This window comes from Ostrea edulis, chromosome 2, assembly GCF_947568905.1.
Source record: "Ostrea edulis chromosome 2, xbOstEdul1.1, whole genome shotgun sequence".
Lineage (NCBI taxonomy): Eukaryota > Metazoa > Mollusca > Bivalvia > Ostreida > Ostreidae > Ostrea > Ostrea edulis.
The window spans coordinates 7223889-7250973 of record NC_079165.1 but is presented as its reverse complement, the minus strand read 5'-3'; the positions used below and the strand labels follow the sequence as shown (position 1 = coordinate 7250973).

The following is a 27085-nucleotide window of genomic DNA, read 5'->3' as shown; positions in this document are numbered from 1 at the left end:
TAGCTCCAGGGCGGGGTCAAACTTGGTATCTATAGTGCATATGTGCAAAACATGTAAATGATATATCCTTTGATGCTATTGATATTAGATTGAAACTAAATGTAAATTTAGAAGGAGCAGGTAGTCTTTTACAAAAATGTCAATTTCATGATCAAAGGGGATAAAGCTTTGGTTTCCGGGTGGAGCCAAATTTATTGTAGTGATTATTGTCCAAATTAGTAATATTATTAAATGATAATACATATTTCATATTATGTAAGGTCTTTTATTAATAAATGCACTTTTGAGAGGGTATTAAAGTTTTAGTACACATCTTGTTATATTTTGTTGCTGAATATCTGAATTTATGTTAGATATTCAGACCAAGAACTTTTGTCTAGATTTTAGCCCTTGGGGCTAGTGATACTATTAACTAGTGATCAGGTGACTGATAAGGCCTGTGGCCTAGTCATATTTTAACTAGTGCTCGGGTGACTGATAAGGCCTTTGGACTAGTGATACTTTTAAGTAGTTCTCATGTGATTGACAAGGCCTGTACTAAAATGATTGATAAGGTTTGTGATCAACAAGGAATTAGGAGTTAAACACTTCATCTGTATAATTTGTATAAAGAAGAAAACTCAGGTTGTACAAATGTTTTATTCATATTTCAGATTCTTTGCCCTGTCCTTGGGTAAGTTAATCAATTCTCTCTTTGTTAATGTCTGGGTTTGAATTTAATATACTCCCTGTCTATTGTGACAACGTTGTATTGTGATCAATATGAAATTGGGGCATGTGATTATCCAAGAATCATCATGTGCTTCAATAAACCCCCAAAAAAGTTTTTATTCATATTAGGCCGTTGTTGGAAACTCATTTTGACTGTGGATTACTCCTCTTACCTGATGAAGACATAGGGCTTACGGCGGTTGTGATTGGTGGACAGGGTATGCTTACTACACCCAGGCACTTGATCACTCCTTTAGTATGCCCAACTGTTTATTTTGTATTCCGTCTAGGAGTTATGAGATTGATCACTGTTCGTTATCTTCACCTTTGATTTACATCTTTAATTCAATTATCAACAAAGCTAATTCAGAGAATTTATGTTCCCGATTAAGGACATACATGAAATCAGTGGGTGAAATGCTTAAAGGAGAGAGATAGATAGATAGATAGAGAGAGAGAGAGAGAGAGAGAGAGAGAGAGAGAGAGAGAGAGAGAGAGAGCAATTACACATGGTAATCCTCCCCTTAAATTCCCAAGGTAGAAACGTTCATCTAAACCGGATCTAAAATGTTTCTAAATGCGTTAAGGTGAATTTAATCAGAAATGGTAATGTATTTGTTTCTCGTCAATTATCGTGATTTTCTATGAAAGGTTGTATCTGAAAAGAATTCTCATGCTGATTGCAATTCCAATTTGGAAAAGAGGGCAACTTCTGTTTAGAAATAACACTTTTTTAGTGTAAATTTCAATTTACTACAGTTACACCATCAAACTGGTTAAAATGGTAAGTTTTAAATTTTAACGTTATCTTTAAACTTTATCATTATTCTTCGGAAAATATATATCTTTGCTATGAAGAGTAAATACAGGTGTTTAATTACCTGTGGTAAGAAAGAAGGGGTAGTTTTACTGTATAAAACTATCTAATTTCATGGTCTTAATCATTGTTCGTTATCTTCATTTTGAATTCCCCCTATCTCACAAATTGATAACAACAACGAAGTATATTGGTATGTTCTGTGTATTGCTATCTCAACATATGGTGTTTAATAACCAGAAATGCATCTCTAAAATGACATAAATATACCTAATAAAACGGAATATTTATTTCTCTAGAGGTGATCTCTAGTTTTCGTGTCACATGACCGTATCAGTCACTGCAGTTATACGTGTCATTGCATTTGTAGCAGTCTACTACTTTCTTATGTAATAATATTTAGATGTTTTACTGAACATAGATGTTAATGGGAAACTAATTACTCGACTTTGTGACAAACGGGATCACTTCAACTTCTCTATCGTCAACTTTCCCATACTTCTGTAGTCATAATCCATTATCATCTTGATCTATGATAATAATTTGTGATGTTGATTGCATCTATTGATAGAGTTATCAGAATCTCTATAAGTCTCGTTTTAAGTTCTGGAATGACTTTTTTGTGAGTTTACACAAACGTTTGGATGATCCAGACTATTGCTTCATTAGATATTGAAAGGGGCCTTACGCAGGGTAACTACGATGTGTTGTAATATAAATGTATCTGTGAAATGTGGCTGTTCGATCGTGAGCGATGATCACTAAATGTTAAGTAAATAGTTTAGAAAACTGTTTTTGCTTTGGAGTATTTAAAGTAATTTCAGGTAGCAGAAAACAATCCTGTTTTGAAAGAAATACCTGTCTTCCAAGACTTTTTCTCAGGAGAGAGTCTGCACAAAGAAATAAAAACAGCATGATAGATTTTTCCCGAACAATATAAAAATATTATTTTGACAAAAATCACTAAGGTTTAATTAACGCAGCAATAAAAAATATGGAATTGGCGCCAAAAGTCGGTGTGAACTACAATAATATGTACATGCATGATCACCGAATTTAGAGAATTGGTACAATTTGGATTCACTATTTATAACGAGTATTACACTGTATCACATAATTTGCCCATTTGGTATTTAATCTCATTCTGACTTCACCAATTTGAACACACTTTGTTTTCTTTATACTTTGTAGCCGGGGTGTCCAGAAGGTGATGTCTGCAAAGACGGTCGATGCGTGCCAGGTAATCTATTTTCATATATTCAGTTCATTTTCTATATGCATATCACCTAATCTGAAGTATCCATTTTTCGGGAAATCATAACAAGAACCCATCGGCCTTATTGCTCACCTGAGTATTACTTAAACGTATCACTAACCCCAGCAAGGGCTACGATATCTGTAATAATTTTCCTCTTCAGCATATCTAAGCTAAAGTTCAATATTCAGCAGCAATATAAAATAACACGTGTTCTTTCTTGAAAAAATGCGCCCAAGAGATTAATCGTGTATTTTTTAACATTACCTCACTCGAGAACATTTGACTCATGAGGAGACGTGTTCCTCTGATGAAAAACTTTACATAATATGTTACATTAACACTATCTAATTATGTTAGACCCACCCTAGAGTCGAAATCCTGATGTTTCGAAATCCACAAGTTTAGTACATACACTGTACATCTCTCTTTTTCATAAATATACCTCTAAATTTTATTCAGTATCAGCAAAATATAAGAAGTCTTAGAAATTATAATTTAAAAGATACTTAATCACTATGACCATTGGATTCTCTCTGTTGGTAATACCCCTACCCTTGGGATCATGAAATATATACATGTTGTAATTTTGATCCATAGGTACCTGTTCCTTCAATATATTTATTTACTTTCAATTTAATATCAATGATACCAAAGACGATTTTATTTGAAATCTTTTACACATGAACACATCATGGTAAGTATGACCTTGCACTGGAGTCAGAATGTCTACTCCAAGGATCATGAAATTTACAATCGTGGTGAAGTCCTTTTTGGTATACATCAAAATGCATTTAATTTCTCTGACGGACGTGCGTCTGTGGAGATTCTGAAAAACATTTTTGCAAATTGGTCAATTTTTCTTCCGCCTCTAAGGTCCAGAGGATGCAATAATCATTTTCAATTTCTTCTTTGAATTCCTTTCAAATTTGGTATGAAAGATATTTGGGACAAGGAGGACGTATATCGTAAATTTTCAGGATTCCTGGATCCTCTTGCGAAAACTCGACCAATTTTTAAGTCTTCTCTACAACTCCATATCTCTAAGAAAAACTAAATGCATAATGACATAGAGCAGAAAGGCCTCTACCAAAATGGTTAATTTCATGATCCCTAGGGTAGAGGTCCTAGCTCCAGGGCGGGGTCAAACTTGGTATCTATAGTGCATATGTGCAAAACATGTAAATGATATATCCTTTGATGCTATTGATATTAGATTGAAACTAAATGTAAATTTAGAAGGAGCAGGTAGTCTTTTACAAAAATGTCAATTTCATGATCAAAGGGGATAAAGCTTTGGTTTCCGGGTGGAGCCAAATTTATTGTAGTGATTATTGTCCAAATTAGTAATATTATTAAATGATAATACATATTTCATATTATGTAAGGTCTTTTATTAATAAATGCACTTTTGAGAGGGTATTAAAGTTTTAGTACACATCTTGTTATATTTTGTTGCTGAATATCTGAATTTATGTTAGATATTCAGACCAAGAACTTTTGTCTAGATTTTAGCCCTTGGGGCTAGTGATACTATTAACTAGTGATCAGGTGACTGATAAGGCCTGTGGCCTAGTCATATTTTAACTAGTGCTCGGGTGACTGATAAGGCCTTTGGACTAGTGATACTTTTAAGTAGTTCTCATGTGATTGACAAGGCCTGTACTAAAATGATTGATAAGGTTTGTGATCAACAAGGAATTAGGAGTTAAACACTTCATCTGTATAATTTGTATAAAGAAGAAAACTCAGGTTGTACAAATGTTTTATTCATATTTCAGATTCTTTGCCCTGTCCTTGGGTAAGTTAATCAATTCTCTCTTTGTTAATGTCTGGGTTTGAATTTAATATACTCCCTGTCTATTGTGACAACGTTGTATTGTGATCAATATGAAATTGGGGCATGTGATTATCCAAGAATCATCATGTGCTTCAATAAACCCCCAAAAAAGTTTTTATTCATATTAGGCCGTTGTTGGAAACTCATTTTGACTGTGGATTACTCCTCTTACCTGATGAAGACATAGGGCTTACGGCGGTTGTGATTGGTGGACAGGGTATGCTTACTACACCCAGGCACTTGATCACTCCTTTAGTATGCCCAACTGTTTATTTTGTATTCCGTCTAGGAGTTATGAGATTGATCACTGTTCGTTATCTTCACCTTTGATTTACATCTTTAATTCAATTATCAACAAAGCTAATTCAGAGAATTTATGTTCCCGATTAAGGACATACATGAAATCAGTGGGTGAAATGCTTAAAGGAGAGAGATAGATAGATAGATAGAGAGAGAGAGAGAGAGAGAGAGAGAGAGAAAGAGAGAGAGAGAGAGAGAGAGAGCAATTACACATGGTAATCCTCCCCTTAAATTCCCAAGGTAGAAACGTTCATCTAAACCGGATCTAAAATGTTTCTAAATGCGTTAAGGTGAATTTAATCAGAAATGGTAATGTATTTGTTTCTCGTCAATTATCGTGATTTTCTATGAAAGGTTGTATCTGAAAAGAATTCTCATGCTGATTGCAATTCCAATTTGGAAAAGAGGGCAACTTCTGTTTAGAAATAACACTTTTTTAGTGTAAATTTCAATTTACTACAGTTACACCATCAAACTGGTTAAAATGGTAAGTTTTAAATTTTAACGTTATCTTTAAACTTTATCATTATTCTTCGGAAAATATATATCTTTGCTATGAAGAGTAAATACAGGTGTTTAATTACCTGTGGTAAGAAAGAAGGGGTAGTTTTACTGTATAAAACTATCTAATTTCATGGTCTTAATCATTGTTCGTTATCTTCATTTTGAATTCCCCCTATCTCACAAATTGATAACAACAACGAAGTATATTGGTATGTTCTGTGTATTGCTATCTCAACATATGGTGTTTAATAACCAGAAATGCATCTCTAAAATGACATAAATATACCTAATAAAACGGAATATTTATTTCTCTAGAGGTGATCTCTAGTTTTCGTGTCACATGACCGTATCAGTCACTGCAGTTATACGTGTCATTGCATTTGTAGCAGTCTACTACTTTCTTATGTAATAATATTTAGATGTTTTACTGAACATAGATGTTAATGGGAAACTAATTACTCGACTTTGTGACAAACGGGATCACTTCAACTTCTCTATCGTCAACTTTCCCATACTTCTGTAGTCATAATCCATTATCATCTTGATCTATGATAATAATTTGTGATGTTGATTGCATCTATTGATAGAGTTATCAGAATCTCTATAAGTCTCGTTTTAAGTTCTGGAATGACTTTTTTGTGAGTTTACACAAACGTTTGGATGATCCAGACTATTGCTTCATTAGATATTGAAAGGGGCCTTACGCAGGGTAACTACGATGTGTTGTAATATAAATGTATCTGTGAAATGTGGCTGTTCGATCGTGAGCGATGATCACTAAATGTTAAGTAAATAGTTTAGAAAACTGTTTTTGCTTTGGAGTATTTAAAGTAATTTCAGGTAGCAGAAAACAATCCTGTTTTGAAAGAAATACCTGTCTTCCAAGACTTTTTCTCAGGAGAGAGTCTGCACAAAGAAATAAAAACAGCATGATAGATTTTTCCCGAACAATATAAAAATATTATTTTGACAAAAATCACTAAGGTTTAATTAACGCAGCAATAAAAAATATGGAATTGGCGCCAAAAGTCGGTGTGAACTACAATAATATGTACATGCATGATCACCGAATTCAGAGAATTGGTACAATTTGGATTCACTATTTATAACGAGTATTACACTGTGTCACATAATTTGCCCATTTGGTATTTAATCTCATTCTGACTTCACCAATTTGAACACACTTTGTTTTCTTTATACTTTGTAGCCGGGGTGTCCAGTAGGTGATGTCTGCAAAGACGGTCGATGCGTGCCAGGTAATCTATTTTCATATATTCAGTTCATTTTCTATATGCATATCGCCTAATCTGAAGTATCCATTTTTCGGGAAATCATAACAAGAACCCATCGGCCTTATTGCTCACCTGAGTATTACTTAAACGTATCACTAACCCCAGCAAGGGCTATGATATCTGTAATAATTTTCCTCTTCAGCATATCTAAGCTAAAGTTCAATATTCAGCAGCAATATAAAATAACACGTGTTCTTTCTTGAAAAAATGCGCCCAAGTGATTAATCGTGTATTTTTTAACATTACCCCACTCGAGAACATTTGACTCATGAGGAGACGTGTTCCTCTGATGAAAAACTTTACATAATATGTTACATTAACACTATCTAATTATGTTAGACCCACCCTAGAGTCGAAATCCTGATGTTTCGAAATCCACAAGTTTAGTACATACACTGTACATCTCTCTTTTTCGTAAATATACCTCTAAATTTTATTCAGTATCAGCAAAATATAAGAAGTCTTAGAAATTATAATTTAAAAGATACTTAATCACTATGACCATTGGATTCTCTCTGTTGGTAATACCCCTACCCTTGGGATCATGAAATATATACATGTTGTAATTTTGATCCATAGGTACCTGTTCCTTCAATATATTTATTTACTTTCAATTTAATATCAATGATACCAAAGACGATTTTATTTGAAATCTTTTACACATGAACACATCATGGTAAGTATGACCTTGCACTGGAGTCAGAATGTCTACTCCAAGGATCATGAAATTTACAATCGTGGTGAAGTCCTTTTTGGTATACATCAAAATGCATTTAGTTTCTCTGACGGACGTGCGTCTGTGGAGATTCTGAAAAACATTTTTGCAAATTGGTCAATTTTTGTTCCGCCTCTAAGGTCCAGAGGATGCAATAATCATTTTTAATTTCTTCTTTGAATTCCTTTCAAATTTGGTATGAAAGATATTTGGGACAAGGAGGACGTATATCGTAAATTTTCAGGATTCCTGGATCCTCTTGCGAAAACTCGACCAATTTTTAAGTCTTCTCTACAACTCCATATCTCTAAGAAAAACTAAATGCACAATGACATAGAGCAGAAAGGCCTCTACGAAAATGGTTAATTTCATGATCCCTAGGGTAGAGGTCCTAGCTCCAGGGCGGGGTCAAACTTGGTATCTATAGTGCATATGTGCAAAACATGTAAATGATATATCCTTTGATGCTATTGATATTAGATTGAAACTAAATGTAAATTTAGAAGGAGCAGGTAGTCTTTTACAAAAATGTCAATTTCATGATCAAAGGGGATAAAGTTTTGGTTTCCGGGTGGAGCCAAATTTATTGTAGTGATTATTGTCCAAATTAGTAATATTATTAAATAATAATACATATTTCATATTATGTAAGGTCTTTTATTAATAAATGCACTTTTGAGAGGGTATTAAAGTTTTAGTACACATCTTGTTATATTTTGTTGCTGAATATCTGAATTTATGTTAGATATTCAGACCAAGAACTTTTGTCTAGATTTTAGCCCTTGGGGCTAGTAGTGATCAGGTGACTGATAAGGCCTGTGGCCTAGTCATATTTTAACTAGTGCTCGGGTGACTGATAAGGCCTTTGGACTAGTGATACTTTTAAGTAGTTCTCATGTGATTGACAAGGCCTGTACTAAGATGACTGATAAGGTTTGTGGGCCTCTTGGTCTTGTTTCTATACTGTGATACAATGACGATTGAAATGTGATCAGCAAGGAATTAAGAGTTAAACACTTCATCTGTATAATTTGTATAAAGAAGAAAACTCAGGTTGTACAAATGTTTTATTCATATTTCAGATTCTCTGCCCTGTCCTTGGGTAAGTTAATCAATTCTCTCTTTGTTAATGTCTGGGTTTGAATTTAATATACTCCGTGTCTACTGTGACAACGGTGTATTGTGATCAATATGAAATTGGGGCATGTGATTATCCAAGAATCATCATGTGCTTCGATAAACCCCAAAAGAAGTTTTTATTCATATTAGGCCGTTGTTGGAAACTGATTTTGACTGTGGATTACTCCTCTTACCTGATGAAGACATAGGGCTTACGGCGGTTGTGATTGGTGGACAGGGTATGCTTACTCCACCCAGGCACTTGATCACTCCTTTAGTATGCCCAACTGTTTATTTTGTATTCCGTCTAGGAGTTATGAGATTGATCACTGTTCGTTATCTTCACCTTTGATTTACATATTTAATTCAATTATCAACAAAGCTAATTCAGAGAATTTATGTTCCCGATTAAGGACATACATGAAATAAGTGGGTGAAATGCTTAAAGGAGAGAGAGAGAGAGAGAGAGAGAGAGAGAGAGAGAGAGAGAGAGAGAGAGAGAGAGAAAAAAGAGAGAGAGAGCAATTACACATGGTAATCCTCCCCTTAAATTCCCAAGGTAGAAACGTTCATCTAAACCGGATCTAAAATGTTTCTAAATGCGTTAAGGTGAATTTAATCAGAAATGGTAATGTATTTGTTTCTCGTCAATTATCGTGATTTTCTATGAAAGGTTGTATCTGAAAAGAATTCTCATGCAGATTGGAATTCCAATTTGGAAAAGAGGGCAACTTCTGTTTAGAAATAAAACTTTTTTAGTGTAAATTTCAATTTACTACAGTTACACCATCAAACTGGTTAAAATGGTAAGTTTTAAATTTTAACGTTATCTTTAAACTTTATCATTATTCTTCGGAAAATATATATCTTTGCTATGAAGAGTAAATACAGGTGCTTAATTACCTGTGGTAAGAAAGAAGGGGGTAGTTTTACTGTATAAAACTATCTAATTTCATGGTCTTAATCATTGTTCGTTATCTTCATTTTGAATTCCCCCTATCCCACAATTTGAAAACAACAACGAAGCATATTTGTATGTTCGGTGTATTGCTATCTCAACATATGGTGTTTAATGAACCAGAAACGCATCTCTAAAATGACATAAATATACCTAAGAAAACGGAATATTTATTTTTCTGGAGCTGATCTCTAGTTTTCGTGTCACATGACCGTATCAGTCACTGCACTTATACGTGTAATTGCATTTGTCACACCCTACTACTTTCTTTTGTAATAATATTTAGATGTTTTACTGAACATAGATGTTAATGGGAAACTAATCACTCGACTTTGTGACAAACGGGATCACTTCAACTTCTCTATCGTCAACTTTCCCATACTTCTGTAGTCATAATCCATTATCATCTGCATGAAAAGGTGAAGATAACAAACAGGGATCAATATCATAAAGCCTGCAAAGAATGCATACATCTTAATTAGGTAAACGGAGTAATCCTTAGTTAACATAAATATTTAAAAAAAACAACAAAAAAAAACAAAAAAACACAACAACAAACCAACAAACAAAAAACCCACGACAAATCAAATGGTATGACAAGGTGAAGGTAGTGAGCGATGATCAATCTCATAACTTCTATAAGCAATACAAAATAGATAGTTGGGAAAACACGGACCCCTGGACACACCAGAGGTGGGTTCAGGTGCCTAGGAGGAGTAATCATCCCCTGTTGACTGGTCACACCCGCTGTGAGCCCTATATCCATATCAGGTAAACGGAGTTATCCGCAGTCAAAATCACTGTACCATGAACGGTTTAACAATCGTCATAGAAAATTAAGAGAATTAAGAAGATTATTAAGAGAATTAAGAAAATTAAGAGTTCGGCAAACGCGGACCTCTGGATATACCAGGTACCTTGGAGTAGTAAGCATCCCCTATTGACCAGTCACACGTGCCGTAAACCCTATCTCTTGAGCACGTAAACACATCAGAATTCATTGGACCTAATGGCGGATTTCACCCGGTCAAAACAGAGGGCTGAGGAGGATACTTTTTCTAGATATATGACTCAACCTCTGATGTTTCTAGGGGCCTCTGTATGCCCTGTTTTAAAGAAAGTTTGATATCGGTGACTGCTTTTCATATTAACGTTTTCAATAGTGGCAATTTAAACGGTCGCTCTAGAGCTAGTGGTAGAGAGTTTGCTTCGTAACTGGGAGGTTGTGAGCTGAATCCTCCCTCTTGACATGACCACGCCAAACCTAAGTGGTGAACAATCTTTTACTCATATTGAGACGTCACCATTGCCGGTGAAGGGCTGCACAATTTAGGCCTATGCTTGGCATTTTCGACCTTCGGCACGGTAGGGATTTGCAGTGACAGTGCATCGGTTTTTGTGGTCTCATCCGAAGGAACGTTCCATTTAGCTACTTTGTACGACCAGCAAGAGGTACTGAGGACCTATTCTTACCTGGACCCCCATGGACTATGTAAACGGTAGAGCATATACGAGTTGCAGTGCAATAGTTCTAACCATTGGGCAACCACGATCCATTCCGATATTGAGAATATGACGGTGGCGAGGGTTTGTTTAGCATTGTATGAATTCTGAATAATGTGCTGTGCGACACTTTTCTCTAAAAGTTTTTGAAAATTAATTACGTGTTTACGCCGTTTTGGCAATATTTCAGCCATTTTACACCGGTTAACTATTTGAAACATGTTTGGTTGTGAGTGTTTTGAGTTTTCCTGATGGCCCCTTGTCAGCCTACTCTTTTTTGAAAATTAGGGGAATGATCTTTTGCGTGCCCACGGGGTTGTGATCCTTGACACGGAATAGGCTTTGACATCCCATCCGACGGACATATTTCTGAATATTGAAAACATCCCGAATATGATATAAAAGAATATATTTACATTTTCAACGGTATTCCCCTACATAACACTATTACGAGCAATGCGTATTTATCACTGCATAAATCCACTACGGGATCAACAGAGGTCACGGTTGTGCGTATGAACATTTGTTTAAAGTAGGTAACAGGTACTACTTTTACTAAGGCAATACACATCTAGCAATCACTCTGACTTACTACAGAAGTCTATCAATAGATGAAATCAACATCACAAAATGTATTTATGGTTTTATTTGTATTTCAAGCAGTGGACTTTCATCCATAATTGATAAAAGAATTTCTGTAAACAATGTTTTACTATTGTATGTCTAAAATTTCGTGTGCTACAACTTCACCCTGGTCATCGGTGATGCGGAATTGTACCTACTGCTAGACGATGTCATTAGGTTTTAGCAAAAAAGTCATTCACAGGATGTATGACCGATAAGTCCTCAAATCCATTAAGACCTACACACCGCACTGCCTCCGTGCCACAGCAGCCATAGGTGATTGATGTCCGTTTCCAAGGCTATTTTGGAACATCGAAGCGAGGCCTCGTTAATGTATAAGTATATGTTGATATACTTGCTTTCTAGTGTCTTAATAATTAAAACAGTTCTTCATTTCATGGAACTTTGTTTTGTGTTGTCGTCATTTTGATCATATATGACGCTTCGTTGTGGACGTCAAGAGTTTGAAATGTATGGAAACGTGTTGTTAACACAATTCAGCAATGTTAGCGATAAAAAATATAAATACAAGTAATAAGGTATCATTTTAAAATATTCATCGGGATATAAATACGGGTTGGTACATCATCAAACCGAATCGGTTTTCTTTCAAAAATATGTATGTTTAAACTTTCTAGAGTTCGCTTCAAAGTACTTTATATGAAAGTAGGAATTAATCTTTTGAAGTAACTGATCAGCGTCCTTATCAGAATATCTATAAGTCTCGTTTTAAGTTCTGGAATGACTTTTTGTAGTAAGTTTACAAAAACGTCTGGATGATCCAGAATATTGCTTCATTAGATATTGAAAGGGACCTTACGCAGGGTAACTACGATGTGTTATAGTATAAATATATCTGTAAAATGTGGTTGTTCGATCGTGAGCGATGATCACTAAATGTTAAGTAAATAATTTAGAAAACTGTTTTTGCTTTGGAGTATTTAAAGTAATTTCAGGTAGCAGAAAACAATCCTGTTTTGAAAGAAATACCTGTTTTCCAAGACTTTTTCTCAGGATTTCTCGGGAATTTCTGCACAAAGAAATAAAAACAGCATGATAGATTTTTCCCGAACAATATAAAAATATTATTTTGACAAAAATCACTAAGGTTTGATTAACGCAGCAATAAAAAACATGGAATTGGCGCCAAAAAATGGTATGGACTACAATAATAAGTACATGCATGATCACCGAATTTAGAGAATTGGTACAATCTGGATTCACTATTTATAACGAGTATCATACTGTATCACATAATTTGTCCATTTGGTATTTAATCTCATCCTGACTTCACAAATTTGAACAAACTTTATTTTCTTTATACTTTGTAGCCCGGGTGTTCATCAGGTGATGTCTGCAAAGACGGTCGATGCGTGCCAGGTAATCTATTTTCATATATTCAGTTCATTTTCTATATGCATATCGCCTAATCTGAAGTATCCATTTTTCGGGAAATCATAACAAGAACCCATCGGCCTTATTGCTCACCTGAGTATAACTTAAACGTATCATCAACCCCAGCAAGGGCTACGATATCTGTAATAATTTTCCTCTTCAGCATATCTAAGCTAAAGTTCAATATTCAGCAGCAATATAAAATAACACGTGTTCTTTCTTGAAAAAATGCACCCAAGAGAGTAATCGTGTAATTTTTAACATTATCCCACTCGAGAACATTTCACTTATGAGGAGACGTGTTCCTCTGATGAAAAACGTTACATACTATGTTACATTAACACTATCTAATTATGTTAGACCCACCCTAAAGTCGAAATCCTGATGTTTTGAAATCCACAAATTTTGTACATACACTGTACATCTCTCTTTTTCTGAAATATACCTCTAATTTTTATTCATTATCAGCAAAATTAAAGAAGCCTTTGAAATTATAAAGATATTTAATCACTATGATCATTGGCTTCTCTCTGTTGGTAATACCCTACCCTTGGGATCATGAAATATATACATGGTGTAATTTTGATCCATAGGTACCCGTTCCTTCAATATATTTATTTACTTTCAATTTAATATCAATGATACCAAAGAAGATTTTATTTGAAATCTTTTACACATGAACACATTATGGTAATTATGTCCTTGCACTGGAGTCAGAATATCTACTCCAAGGATCATGAAATTTACAATCGTGGTGAAGTCCTTTTTGGTGTACATCTAAATGCATTTAGTTTCTCTGACGGACGTGCGTCTGTGGAGATTCTGAAAAAGAGTTTTGAAAATTGGTCAATTTTTGTTCCGCCTCTAAGTTCCAGAGGATGCAAGAATCATTTTTAATTTCTTCTTGCAATTCCTTTCAAATTTGGTATGAAAGATATTTAGGACAAGGAGAACGTATATCGTAAATTTTCAGGATTCCTGGATCCTCTTGCGAAAACTTGACCAATTTTTATCTCTTCTCTACAACTCCATATCTTTAAGAAAAACTAAATGCATAATGACATAGAGCAGAAAGGCCTCTAACAAAATGGTTAATTTCATGATCCCTAGGGTAGAGGTCCTAGCTCCAGGGCGGGGTCAAACTTGGTATCTATAGTGCATATGTGCAAAACATGTAAATGATATATCCTTTGATGCTATTGATATTAAATTGAAACTCAATGGAAATTTAGAAGGAGTAGGTAATCCTTCATAAAAGTTGCCAATTTCATGATCAAAGGGGATAAAGCTTTGGTTTCCGGGTGGAGTCAAATTTATTGTACTGATTATGGTCGAAATTAGTAATATTATTAAATGATAATACATATTTCATATGATGTAAGTTTTTTTTTTATTATTAATAAATGCACTTTTGAGAGGGTATTAAAGTTTTAGTACACATCTTGTTATATTTTGTTGCTGAATATCTGAATTTATGTTAGATATTCAGAACAAGAACTTTTGTGTAGATTTTAACCCTAGGGACTAGTGATACTATTAACTAGTGCTCAGGTGACTGATAAAGCCTGTGGCCTAGTGATATTTTGAACTAGTACTCGAGTGACTGATAAGACCTTTGGACTAGTGATACTTTTAAGTAGTCCTCATGTGACTGATAAGGCCTGTAATCGGATGACTGATAAGGCCTGTACTCAGGTGACTGATAAGGCTTGTGGGCCTCTTGTTCTTGTTTCTATACTGTGATACAATGACGATTGAAATGTGATCAGCAAGGAATTAGGAGTTAAACACTTCATCTGTATAATTTGTATAAAGAAGAAAACTCAGGTTGTACAAATGTTTGATTGATATTTCAGAGTCTGTGTCCTGTCCTTGGGTAAGTTAATCAATTCTCTCTTTGTTAATGTCTGGGTTTGAATTTAATATACTCCGTGTCTGTTGTGGCAATATTGTATTGTGATCAATATGAAATTGGGTCATGTGACTGTCCAAGAATCATCATGTGCTTCAATAAACCCAAAAAGAAGTTTTTGTTCATATTAGGCCGTTGTTGGAAACTGATTTTGACTGTGGGTTACTCCTCTTACCTGATCAAGACATAGTGTTTACGTCAATTGTGATTGGTGGACAGGGTATGCTTACTCCACCTAGGCACTTGATCCCTCCTTTAGTATGCCCAACTGTTTATTTTGTATTCCGTCTAGGAGTTATGAGATTGATCACTGTTCGTTATCTTCACCTTTGATTTACATCTTTAATTCAATTATCAACAAAGCTAATTCAGAGAATTTATGTTCCCGATTAAGGACATACATGAAATAAGTGGGTGAAATACTTAAAGGAGAGAGAGAGAGAGAGAGAGAGAGAGAGAGAGAGAGAGAGAGAGAGAGATTACACATGGTAAAAAAAACTCTCCCCTTAAATTCCCAAGGTAGACACGTTCATCTAAACCGGATCTAAAATGTTTCTAAATGCGTTAAGGTGAATTTAATCAGAATTGGTAATGTATTTGTTTTTCGTTAATTATCGTGATTTTCTATGAAAGGTTGTATCTGAAAATAATCCTCATGCTGATTGCAATTCCGATTTGGAAAAGAGGGCAACTTCTGTTTAGAAATAAAACTCTCTTAATGTAAATTTCAATTTACTACAGTTACACCATCAAACTGGTTAAAATGGTAAGTTTTAAATTTTAACACTATCTTTAAACTTTATCATTATTCTTCGGAAAACATAAATATTTGCTATGAAGAGTAAATACATGTGTTTAATTAACTGTGGTAAGAAAGAAGGGGTAGTTTTACGGTATAAAACTATCTAATTGCATGGTCTTAATCATTGTTCGTTATCTTCATTTTGAATTCCCCCTATCTCACAAATTGATAACAACAACGAAGTATATTTGTATGTTCGGTGTATTGCTATCTCAACATATGGTATTTAATAATCAGAAACGCATCTCTAAAATGACATAAATATACCTAAGAAATCGGAATATTTATTTTTCTGGAGGTGATCTCTAGTTTTCGTGTCAAATGACCGTATCAGTCACTGCAGTTATACGTGTAATTGCATTTGTAACACTCTACTACTTTCTTATGTAATAATATTTAGATGTTTTACTGAACATAGATGTTAATGGGAAACTAATCACTCGACTTTGTGACAAACGGGATCACTTCAACTTCTCTATCGTCAACTTTCCCATACTTCTGTAGTCATAATCCATTATCATCTACATGTAAAGGTGAAGATAACAAATAGGGATCAATATCATAAAGCCTGCAAAGAATGCATACATCTTAATTAGGTAAACGGAGTAATCCTTAGTTAACATAAATATGTAAAAAAAAAAAAAAAAAAAAAAAAAAAAAAAAAACAAAAAAAAAAAACAAACCAACAAACAAAAAACCCACGACAAATCAAATGGTATCACAAGGTGAAGGTAGTGAACGATGATCAATCTCATAACTTCTATAAGCAATACAAAATAGATAGTTGGGTAAACACGGACCCCTGGACACATCTATGATAATAATTTGTGATGTTAATTGCATCTATTGATAGAGTTATCAGAATCTCTATAAGTCTCGTTTTAAGTTCTGGAATGACTTTTTTGTGAGTTTACACAAAGGTTTGGATGATCCAGATTATTGCTTCATTAGATATTGAAAAGGGCCTTACGCAGGGTCACTACGATGTGTTGTAATATAAATGTATCCGTGAAATGTGGCTGTTCGATCGTGAGCGATGATCACTAAATGTTAAGTAAATAGTTTAGAAAACTGTTTTTGCTTTGGAGTATTTAAAGTAATTCCAGGTAGCAGAAAACAATCCTGTTTTGAAAGAAATACCTGTCTTCCAAGACTTTTTCTCAGGAGAGAGTCTGCACAAAGAAATAAAAACAGCATGATAGATTTTTCCGGAACAATATAAAAATATTATTTTGACAAAAATCACTAAGGTTTAATTAACGCAGCAATAAAAAATATGGAATTGGCGCCAAAAGTCGGTGTGAACTACAATAATATGTACATGCATGATCACCGAATTTAGAGAATTGGTACAATTTGGATTCACTATTTATAACGAGTATTACACTGTATCACATAATTTGCCCATTTGGTATTTAATCTCATCCTGACTTCAAAAATTCGAACACACTTTCTTTTCTTTATACTTTGTAGTGGGGGTGTGAACAAGGTTATGTCTGCGAAAGCGGTCGATGCGTGCCAGGTAATCTATTTTCATATATTCAGTTCATTTTCTATATGCATATCGCCTAATCTGAAGTATCCATTTTTCGGGAAATCATAACAAGAACCTATCGGCCTTATCACTCACCTGAGTATTACTTAAACGTATCACAATCTCCAGCAAGGGCTAGGATATCTGTAATAAGTTTCCCCTTCAGGATATCTAAGCTAAAGTTCAATATTCAGCAGCAATATAAAATAACACGTGTTCTTGAAAAAATGCTCTCAAGACATTAATCGTGTATTTTTTAACATTATCCCACTCGAGAACATTTCACTCATGAGAAGACGTGTTCCTCTGATGAAAAACGTTACATAATATGTTACATTAACACCATCTAATTATGTTAGACCCACCCTAGAGTCGAAATCCTGATGTTTCGAAATCCACAAGTTTACTACATACACTGTACATCTCTCTTTTTCTTAAATATACCTCAAATGTTTATTCGGTATCAGCACAATAAAAGAAGTTTTTGAAATTATAAAGATATTTAATCACTATGACCATTGGCTTCTTTCTGTTGGTAATACCCTACTCTTGGGATCATGAAATATATACATGGTGTAATTTTGATCCATAGGTACCTGTTCCTTCAATATATTTATTTACTTTCAATTTAATATTAATGATACCAAAGAAGATTTTATTTGAAATCTTTTACACATGAACACATTATGGTAATTATTTACTTGCACTGGAGTCAGAATATCTACTCCAAGGATTATGAAATTTACAATCGTGGTGAAGTCCTTTTTGGTGTACATTAAAATGCATTTAGTTTCTTTGACGGACGTGCGTCTGTGGAGATTCTGCAAAAAACAGTTTTGAAAATTGGTCAATTTTTGTTCCGCCTCTAAGGTCCAGAGGATGCAAGAATCATTTTTAATTTCTTCTTTAACTTCCTTTCAAATTTGGTATGAAAGATATTTGGGACAAGGAGGACGTATATCGGAAATTTTCAGGATTCCTGGATCCTCTTGCGAAAACTTGACCAATTTTTAAGTCTCCTCTACAACTCCATATCTTTAAGAAAAACTAAATGCATAATGACATAGAGCGGAAAGGCCTCTACCAAAATTGTTAATTTCATGATCCCTAGGATAGAGGTCCTAGTTCCAGGGCGGAGTCAAACTTGGTACATGTATATATAGTGCATATGTGCAAAACATGTAAATGATATATCCTTTGATGCTATTGATATTAGATTGAAATTAGATGTAAATTTAATAGGAGCAGGTAGTCCTTTACAAAAATTGTCAATTTCATAATTAAAGGGGATAAAGCTTTGGTTTCCGGGTGGAGTGATTATTGTCCAAATTAGTAATATGATAATACCTATTTCATATTATGTAAGGTCTTTTATTAATAAATGCTCTTTTGAGAGGGTATTAAAGTTTTAGTACACATCTTGTTATATTTTGTTGCTGAATATCAGAATTTATGTTAGATATTCAGAACAAGAACTTTTGTCTAGATTTTAGCCCTTGGGGCTAGTGATACTATTAACTAGTGCTCAGGTGACTGATAAGGCCTGTGGCTTAGTGATATTTTAACTAGTGCTCGGGTGACTGATAAGGCCTTTGGACTTGTGATACTTTCAAGTAGTACTCAGGTAACTGATAAGGCCTGTACTCAGGTGACTGATAAGGTTTGTGGGCCTCTTGGTCTTGTTTCTATACTGTGATACAATGACGATTGAAATGTGATCAGCAAGGAATTAGGAGTTAAACACTTCATCTGTATAATTTGTATAAAGCAGAAAACTCAGGTTGTACAAATGTTTGATTGATATTTCAGAGTCTGTGTCCTGTCCTTGGGTAAGTTAATCAATTCTCTCTTTGTTAATGTCTGGGTTTGAATTTAATATACTCCGTGTCTATTGTGACAACGTTGTATTGTGATCAATATGAAATTGGGGCATGTGACTATCCAAGAATCATCATGTGCTTCAATAAACCCAAACAGAAGTTTTTATTCAGATTAGGCCGTTGTTGGAAACTGATTTTGACTGTGGATTACTCCGCTTGCCTGATGAAGACATAGGGCTTACGGCGGTTGTGATTGGTGGACAGGGTATGCTTACTCCACCCATGCACTTGATCACTCCTTTAGTATGCCCAACTCTTTATTTTGTATTTCCTCTAGGAGTTATGAGATTGATTACTGTTCGTTATCTTCACCTTTGATTTACATCTTTAATTCAATTATCAACAAAGCTAATTCAGAGATTTTATGTTCCCGATTAAGGACATACATGAAATAAGTGGGTGAAATTCTTAAAGGAGAGAGAGAGAGAGAGAGAGAGAGAGAGAGAGAGAGAGAGAGAGAGAGAGAGCAATTACACATGGTAATCCTCCCCTTAAATTCCCAAGGTAGACACGTTCATCTAAACCGGATCTAAAATGTTTCTAAATGCGTTAAGGTGAATTTAATCAGAAATGGTAATTTATTTGTTTCTCGTCTATTATCGTGATTTTCTATGAAAGGTTGTATATGTAAATAATCCTCATGCTGATTGCAATTCCAATTTGGAAAAGAGGGCGACTTCTGTTTAGAAATAAAACTTTTTTAGTGTAAATTTCAATTTACTACAGTTACACCATCAAACTGGTTAAAATGGTAAGTTTTAAATTTTAACGTTATCTTTAAACTTTATCATTATTCTTCGGAAAATATATATCTTTGCTATGAAGAGTAAATACAGGTGTTTAATTACCTGTGGTAAGAAAGAAGGGGTAGTTTTACGGTATAAAACTATCTAATTGCATGGTCTTAATCATTGTTCGTTATCTTCATTTTGAATTCCCCCTATCTCACAAATTGATAACAACAACGAAGTATATTGGTATGTTCTGTGTATTGCTATCTCAACATATGGTGTTTAATAACCAGAAATGCATCACTAAAATGACATAAATATACCTAATAAAACGGAATATTTATTTCTCTAGAGGTGATCTCTAGTTTTCGTGTCACATGACCGTATCAGTCACTGCAGTTATACGTGTCATTGCATTTGTAGCAGTCTACTACTTTCTTATGTAATAATATTTAGATGTTTTACTGAACATAGATGTTAATGGGAAACTAATCACTCGACTTTGTGACAAACGGGATCACTTCAACTTCTCTATCGTCAACTTTCCCATACTTCTGTAGTCATAATCCATTATCATCTTGATCTATGATAATAATTTGTTATGTTGATTGCATCTATTGATAGAGTTATCAGAATCTCTATAAGTCTCGTTTTAAGTTCTGGAATGACTTTTTTGTGAGTTTACACAAACGTTTGGATGATCCAGACTATTGCTTCATTAGATATTTAAAGGGGCCTTACGCAGAGTAACTACGATGTGTTGTAATATAAATGTATCTGTGAAATGTGGCTGTTCGATCGTGAGCGATGATCACTAAATGTTAAGTAAATAGTTTAGAAAACTGTTTTTGCTTTGGAGTATTTAAAGTAATTTCAGGTAGCAGAAAACAATCCTGTTTTGAAAGAAATACCTGTCTTCCAAGTCTTTTTCTCAGGAGAGAGTCTGCACAAAGAAATAAAAACAGCATGATAGATTTTTCCCGAACAATATAAAAATATTATTTTGACAAAAATCACTAAGGTTTAATTAATGCAGCAATAAAAAAATATGGAATTGGCGCCAAAAGTCGGTGTGAACTACAATAATATGTACATGCATGATCACCGAATTTAGAGAATTGGTACAATTTGGATTCACTATTTATAACGAGTATTACACTGTATCACATAATTTGCCCATTTGGTATTTAATCTCATTCTGACTTCACCAATTTGAACACACTTTCTTTTCTTTATACTTTGTAGCCGGGGTGTCCAGTAGGTGATGTCTGCGAAAGCGGTCGATGCGTGCCAGGTAATCTATTTTCATATATTCAGTTCATTTTCTATATGCATATCACCTAATCTGAAGTATCCATTTTTCGGGAAATCATAACAAGAACCTATCGGCCTTATCACTCACCTTAGTATTACTTAAACGTATCACAAACTCCAGCAAGGGCTAGGATATCTGTAATAAGTTTCCCCTTCAGGATATCTAAGCTAAAGTTCAATATTCAGCAGCAATATAAAATAACACGTGTTCTTTCTTGAAAAAATGCGCCCAAGAGATTAATCGTGTATTGTTTAACATTATCCCACTCGAGAACATTTGACTCATGAGGAGACGTGTTCCTCTGATGAAAAACTTTACATAATATGTTACATTAACACTATCTAATTATGTTAGACCCACCCTAGAGTCGAAATCCTGATGTTTCGAAATCCACAAGTTTAGTACATACACTGTACATCTCTCTTTTTCTTAAATATACCTGAAATGTTTATTCAGTATCAGCAAAATAAAAGAAGTTTTTGAAATTATAAAGATATTTAATCACTATGACCATTGGCTTCTCTCTGTTGGTAATACCCCTACCCTTGGGATCATGAAATATATACATGGTGTAATTTTGATCCATAGGTACCTGTTCCTTCAATATATTTATTTACTTTCAATTTAATATCAATGATACCAAAGAAGATTTTATTTGAAATCTTTTACACATGAACACATTATGGTAATTATGTACTTGCACTGGAGTCAGAATATCTACTCCAAGGATCATGAAATTTACAATCGTGGTGAAGTCCTTTTTGGTATACATCAAAATGCATTTAGTTTCTCTGACGGACGTGCGTCTGTGGAGATTCTGAAAAACATTTTTGCAAATTGGTCAATTTTTGTTCCGCCTCTAAGGTCCAGAGGATGCAATAATCATTTTTAATTACTTCTTTAAATTCCTTTCAAATTTGGTATGAAAGATATTTGGGACAAGGAGGACGTATATCGTAAATTTTCAGGATTCCTGGATCCTCTTGCGAAAATTCGACCAATTTTTAAGTCTTCTCTACAACTCCATATCTCTAAGAAAAACTAAATGCATAATGACATAGAGCAGAAAGGCCTCTACCAAAATGGTTAATTTCATGATCCCTAGGGTAGAGGTCCTAGCTCCAGGGCGGGATCAAACTTGGTATCTATAGTGCATATGTGCAAAACATGTAAATGATATATCCTTTGATGCTATTGATATTAGATTGAAACTAAATGTAAATTTAGAAGGAGCAGGTAGTCTTTTACAAAAATGTCAATTTCATGATCAAAGGGGATAAAGCTTTGGTTTCCGGGTGGAGCCAAATTTATTGTAGTGATTATTGTCCAAATTAGTAATATTATTAAATGATAATACATATTTCATATTATGTAAGGTCTTTTATTAATAAATGCACTTTTGAGAAGGTATTAAAGTTTTAGTACACATCTTGTTATATTTTGTTGCTGAATATCTGAATTTATGTTAGATATTCAGACCAAGAACTTTTGTCTAGATTTTAGCCCTTGGGGCTAGTGATACTATTAACTAGTGATCAGGTGACTGATAAGGCCTGTGACCTAGTCATATTTTAACTAGTGCTCGGGTGACTGATAAGGCCTTTGGACTAGTGATACTTTTAAGTAGTTCTCATGTGATTGACAAGGCCTGTACTAAGATGACTGATAAGGTTTGTGGGCCTCTTGGTCTTGTTTCTATACTGTGATACAATGACGATTGAAATGTGATCAGCAAGGAATTAGGAGTTAAACACTTCATCTGTATAATTTGTATAAAGCAGAAAACTCAGGTTGTACAAATGTTTGATTGATATTTCAGAGTCTGTGTCCTGTCCTTGGGTAAGTTAATCAATTCTCTCTTTGTTAATGTCTGGGTTTGAATTTAATATACTCCGTGTCTATTGTGACAACGTTGTATTGTGATCAATATGAAATTGGGGCATGTGATTATCCAAGAATCATCATGTGCTTCAATAAACCCCAAAAGAAGTTTTTATTCATATTAGGCCGTTGTTGGAAACTGATTTTGACTGTGGATTACTCCTCTTACCTGATGAAGACATAGGGCTTACGGCGGTTGTGATTGGTGGACAGGGTATGCTTACTCCACCCATGCACTTGATCACTCCTTTAGTATGCCCAACTCTTTATTATGTATTCCGTCTAGGAGTTATGAGATTGATCACTGTTCGTTATCTTCACCTTTGATTTACATCTTTAATTCAATTATCAACAAAGCTAATTCAGAGAATTTATGTTCCCGATTAAGGACATACATGAAATAAGTGGGTGGAATGCTTAAAGGAGAGAGAGAGAGAGAGAGAGAGAGAGAGAGAGAGAGAAAGAGAGAGAAAAAGAGAGAGAGAGAGAGAGAGAGAGAGAGAGAGAGAGAGAGAGCAACTACACATGGTAATCCTCCCCTTAAATTCCCAAGGTAGAAACGTTCATCTAAACCGGATCTAAAATGTTTCTAAATGCGTTAAGGTGAATTTAATCAGAAATGGTAATGTATTTGTTTCTCGTCAATTATCGTGATTTTCTATGAAAGGTTGTATCTGAAAATAATTCTCATGCTGATTGCAATTCCAATTTGGAAAAGAGGGCAACTTCTGTTTAGAAATAAAACTTTTTTAATGTAAATTTCAATTTACTACAGTTACACCATCAAACTGGTTAAAATGGTAAGTTTTAAATTTTAACGCTATCTTTAAACTTTGTCATTATTCTTCGGAAAATATATATCTTTGCTATGAAGAGTAAATACAGGTGTTTAATTACCTGTGGTAAGAAAGAAGGGGTAGTTTTACTGTATAAAACTATCTAATTTCATGGTCTTAATCATTGTTCGTTATCTTCATTTTGAATTCCCCCTATCTCACAAATTGATAACAACAACGAAGTATATTGGTATGTTCTGTGTATTGCTATCTCAACATATGGTGTTTAATAACCAGAAATGCATCTCTAAAATGACATAAATATACCTAATAAAACGGAATATTTATTTCTCTAGAGGTGATCTCTAGTTTTCGTGTCACATGACCGTATCAGTCACTGCAGTTATACGTGTCATTGCATTTGTAACACTCTACTACTTTCTTATGAAAAATATTTAGATGTTTTACTGAACATAGATGTTAATGGGAAACTAATCACTCGACTTTGTGACAAACGGGATCACTTCAACTTCTCTATCGTCAACTTTCCCATACTTCTGTAGTCATAATCCATTATCATCTTGATCTATGATAATAATTTGTGATGTTGATTGCATCTATTGATAGAGTTATCAGAATCTCTATAAGTCTCGTTTTAAGTTCTGGAATGACTTTTTTGTGAGTTTACACAAACGTTTGGATGATCCAGACTATTGCTTCATTAGATATTGAAAGGGGCCTTACGCAGGGTGACTACGATGTGTTGTAATATAAATGTATCTGTGAAATGTGGCTGTTCGATCGTGAGCGATGATCACTAAATGTTAAGTAAATAGTTTAGAAAACTGTTTTTGCTTTGGAGTATTTAAAGTAATTTCAGGTAGCAGAAAACAATCCTGTTTTGAAAGAAATACCTGTCTTCCAAGTCTTTTTCTCAGGAGAGAGTCTGCACAAAGAAATAAAAACAGCATGATAGATTTTTCCCGAACAATATAAAAATATTATTTTGACAAAAATCACTAAGGTTTAATTAACGCAGCAATAAAAAATATGGAATTGGCGCCAAAAGTCGGTGTGAACTACAATAATATGTACATGCATGATCACCGAATTTAGAGAATTGGTACAATTTGGATTCACTATTTATAACGAGTATTACACTGTATCACATAATTTGCCCATTTGGTATTTAATCTCATTCTGACTTCACCAATTTGAACACACTTTCTTTTCTTTATACTTTGTAGCCGGGGTGTCCAGTAGGTGATGTCTGCGAAAGCGGTCGATGCGTGCCAGGTAATCTATTTTCATATATTCAGTTCATTTTCTATATGCATATCGCCTAATCTGAAGTATCCATTTTTCGGGAAATCATAACAAGAACCTATCGGCCTTATCACTCACCTTAGTATTACTTAAACGTATCACAAACTCCAGCAAGGGCTAGGATATCTGTAATAAGTTTCCCCTTCAGCATATCTAAGCTAAAGTTCAATATTCAGCAGCAATATAAAATAACACGTGTTCGTTCGTGAAAAAATGCGCCCAAGAGATTAATCGTGTATTGTTTAACATTATCCCACTCGAGAACATTTGACTCATGAGGAGACGTGTTCCTCTGATGAAAAACTTTACATAATATGTTACATTAACACTATCTAATTATGTTAGACCCACCCTAGAGTCGAAATCCTGATGTTTCGAAATCCACAAGTTTAGTACATACACTGTACATCTCTCTTTTTCTTAAATATACCTGAAATGTTTATTCAGTATCAGCAAAATAAAAGAAGTTTTTGAAATTATAAAGATATTTAATCACTATGACCATTGGCTTCTCTCTGTTGGTAATACCCCTACCCTTGGGATCATGAAATATATACATGGTGTAATTTTGATCCATAGGTACCTGTTCCTTCAATATATTTATTTACTTTCAATTTAATATCAATGATACCAAAGAAGATTTTATTTGAAATCTTTTACACATGAACACATTATGGTAATTATGTACTTGCACTGGAGTCAGAATATCTACTCCAAGGATCATGAAATTTACAATCGTGGTGAAGTCCTTTTTGGTATACATCAAAATGCATTTAGTTTCTCTGACGGACGTGCGTCTGTGGAGATTCTGAAAAACAGTTTTGAAAATTGGTCAATTTTTGTTCCGCCTCTAAGGTCCAGAGGATGCAAGAATCATTTTTAATTACTTCTTTAAATTCCTTTCAAATTTGGTATGAAAGATATTTGGGACAAGGAGGACGTATATCGTAAATTTTCAGGATTCCTGGATCCTCTTGCGAAAATTCGACCAATTTTTAAGTCTTCTCTACAACTCCATATCTCTAAGAAAAACTAAATGCATAATGACATAGAGCAGAAAGGCCTCTACCAAAATGGTTAATTTCATGATCCCTAGGGTAGAGGTCCTAGCTCCAGGGCGGGATCAAACTTGGTATCTATAGTGCATATGTGCAAAACATGTAAATGATATATCCTTTGATGCTATTGATATTAGATTGAAACTAAATGTAAATTTAGAAGGAGCAGGTAGTCTTTTACAAAAATGTCAATTTCATGATCAAAGGGGATAAAGCTTTGGTTTCCGGGTGGAGCCAAATTTATTGTAGTGATTATTGTCCAAATTAGTAATATTATTAAATGATAATACATATTTCATATTATGTAAGGTCTTTTATTAATAAATGCACTTTTGAGAAGGTATTAAAGTTTTAGTACACATCTTGTTATATTTTGTTGCTGAATATCTGAATTTATGTTAGATATTCAGACCAAGAACTTTTGTCTAGATTTTAGCCCTTGGGGCTAGTGATACTATTAACTAGTGATCAGGTGACTGATAAGGCCTGTGACCTAGTCATATTTTAACTAGTGCTCGGGTGACTGATAAGGCCTTTGGACTAGTGATACTTTTAAGTAGTTCTCATGTGATTGACAAGGCCTGTACTAAGATGACTGATAAGGTTTGTGGGCCTCTTGGTCTTGTTTCTATACTGTGATACAATGACGATTGAAATGTGATCAGCAAGGAATTAGGAGTTAAACACTTCATCTGTATAATTTGTATAAAGCAGAAAACTCAGGTTGTACAAATGTTTGATTGATATTTCAGAGTCTGTGTCCTGTCCTTGGGTAAGTTAATCAATTCTCTCTTTGTTAATGTCTGGGTTTGAATTTAAAATACTCCGTGTCTATTG

General features: G+C 34.3%; 1 protein-coding gene across 1 annotated transcript in view; it reads left to right on the top strand.

Annotated features, from left to right (window-relative positions):
• LOC125679166 (uncharacterized protein K04H4.2-like) overlaps positions 1–27085 on the top strand; it is a 73240-nt gene that overhangs the window by 35113 nt on the left and 11042 nt on the right. The window contains exons 12-20 of the mRNA XM_056157493.1: positions 654–673; positions 2720–2768; positions 8517–8536; positions 12970–13018; positions 19091–19110; positions 21138–21186; positions 23027–23046; positions 25112–25160; positions 27001–27020. Coding sequence (XP_056013468.1) covers positions 654–673; positions 2720–2768; positions 8517–8536; positions 12970–13018; positions 19091–19110; positions 21138–21186; positions 23027–23046; positions 25112–25160; positions 27001–27020 — 296 coding nt within the window. The remainder of the gene's footprint in view (positions 1–653; positions 674–2719; positions 2769–8516; positions 8537–12969; positions 13019–19090; positions 19111–21137; positions 21187–23026; positions 23047–25111; positions 25161–27000; positions 27021–27085) is intronic.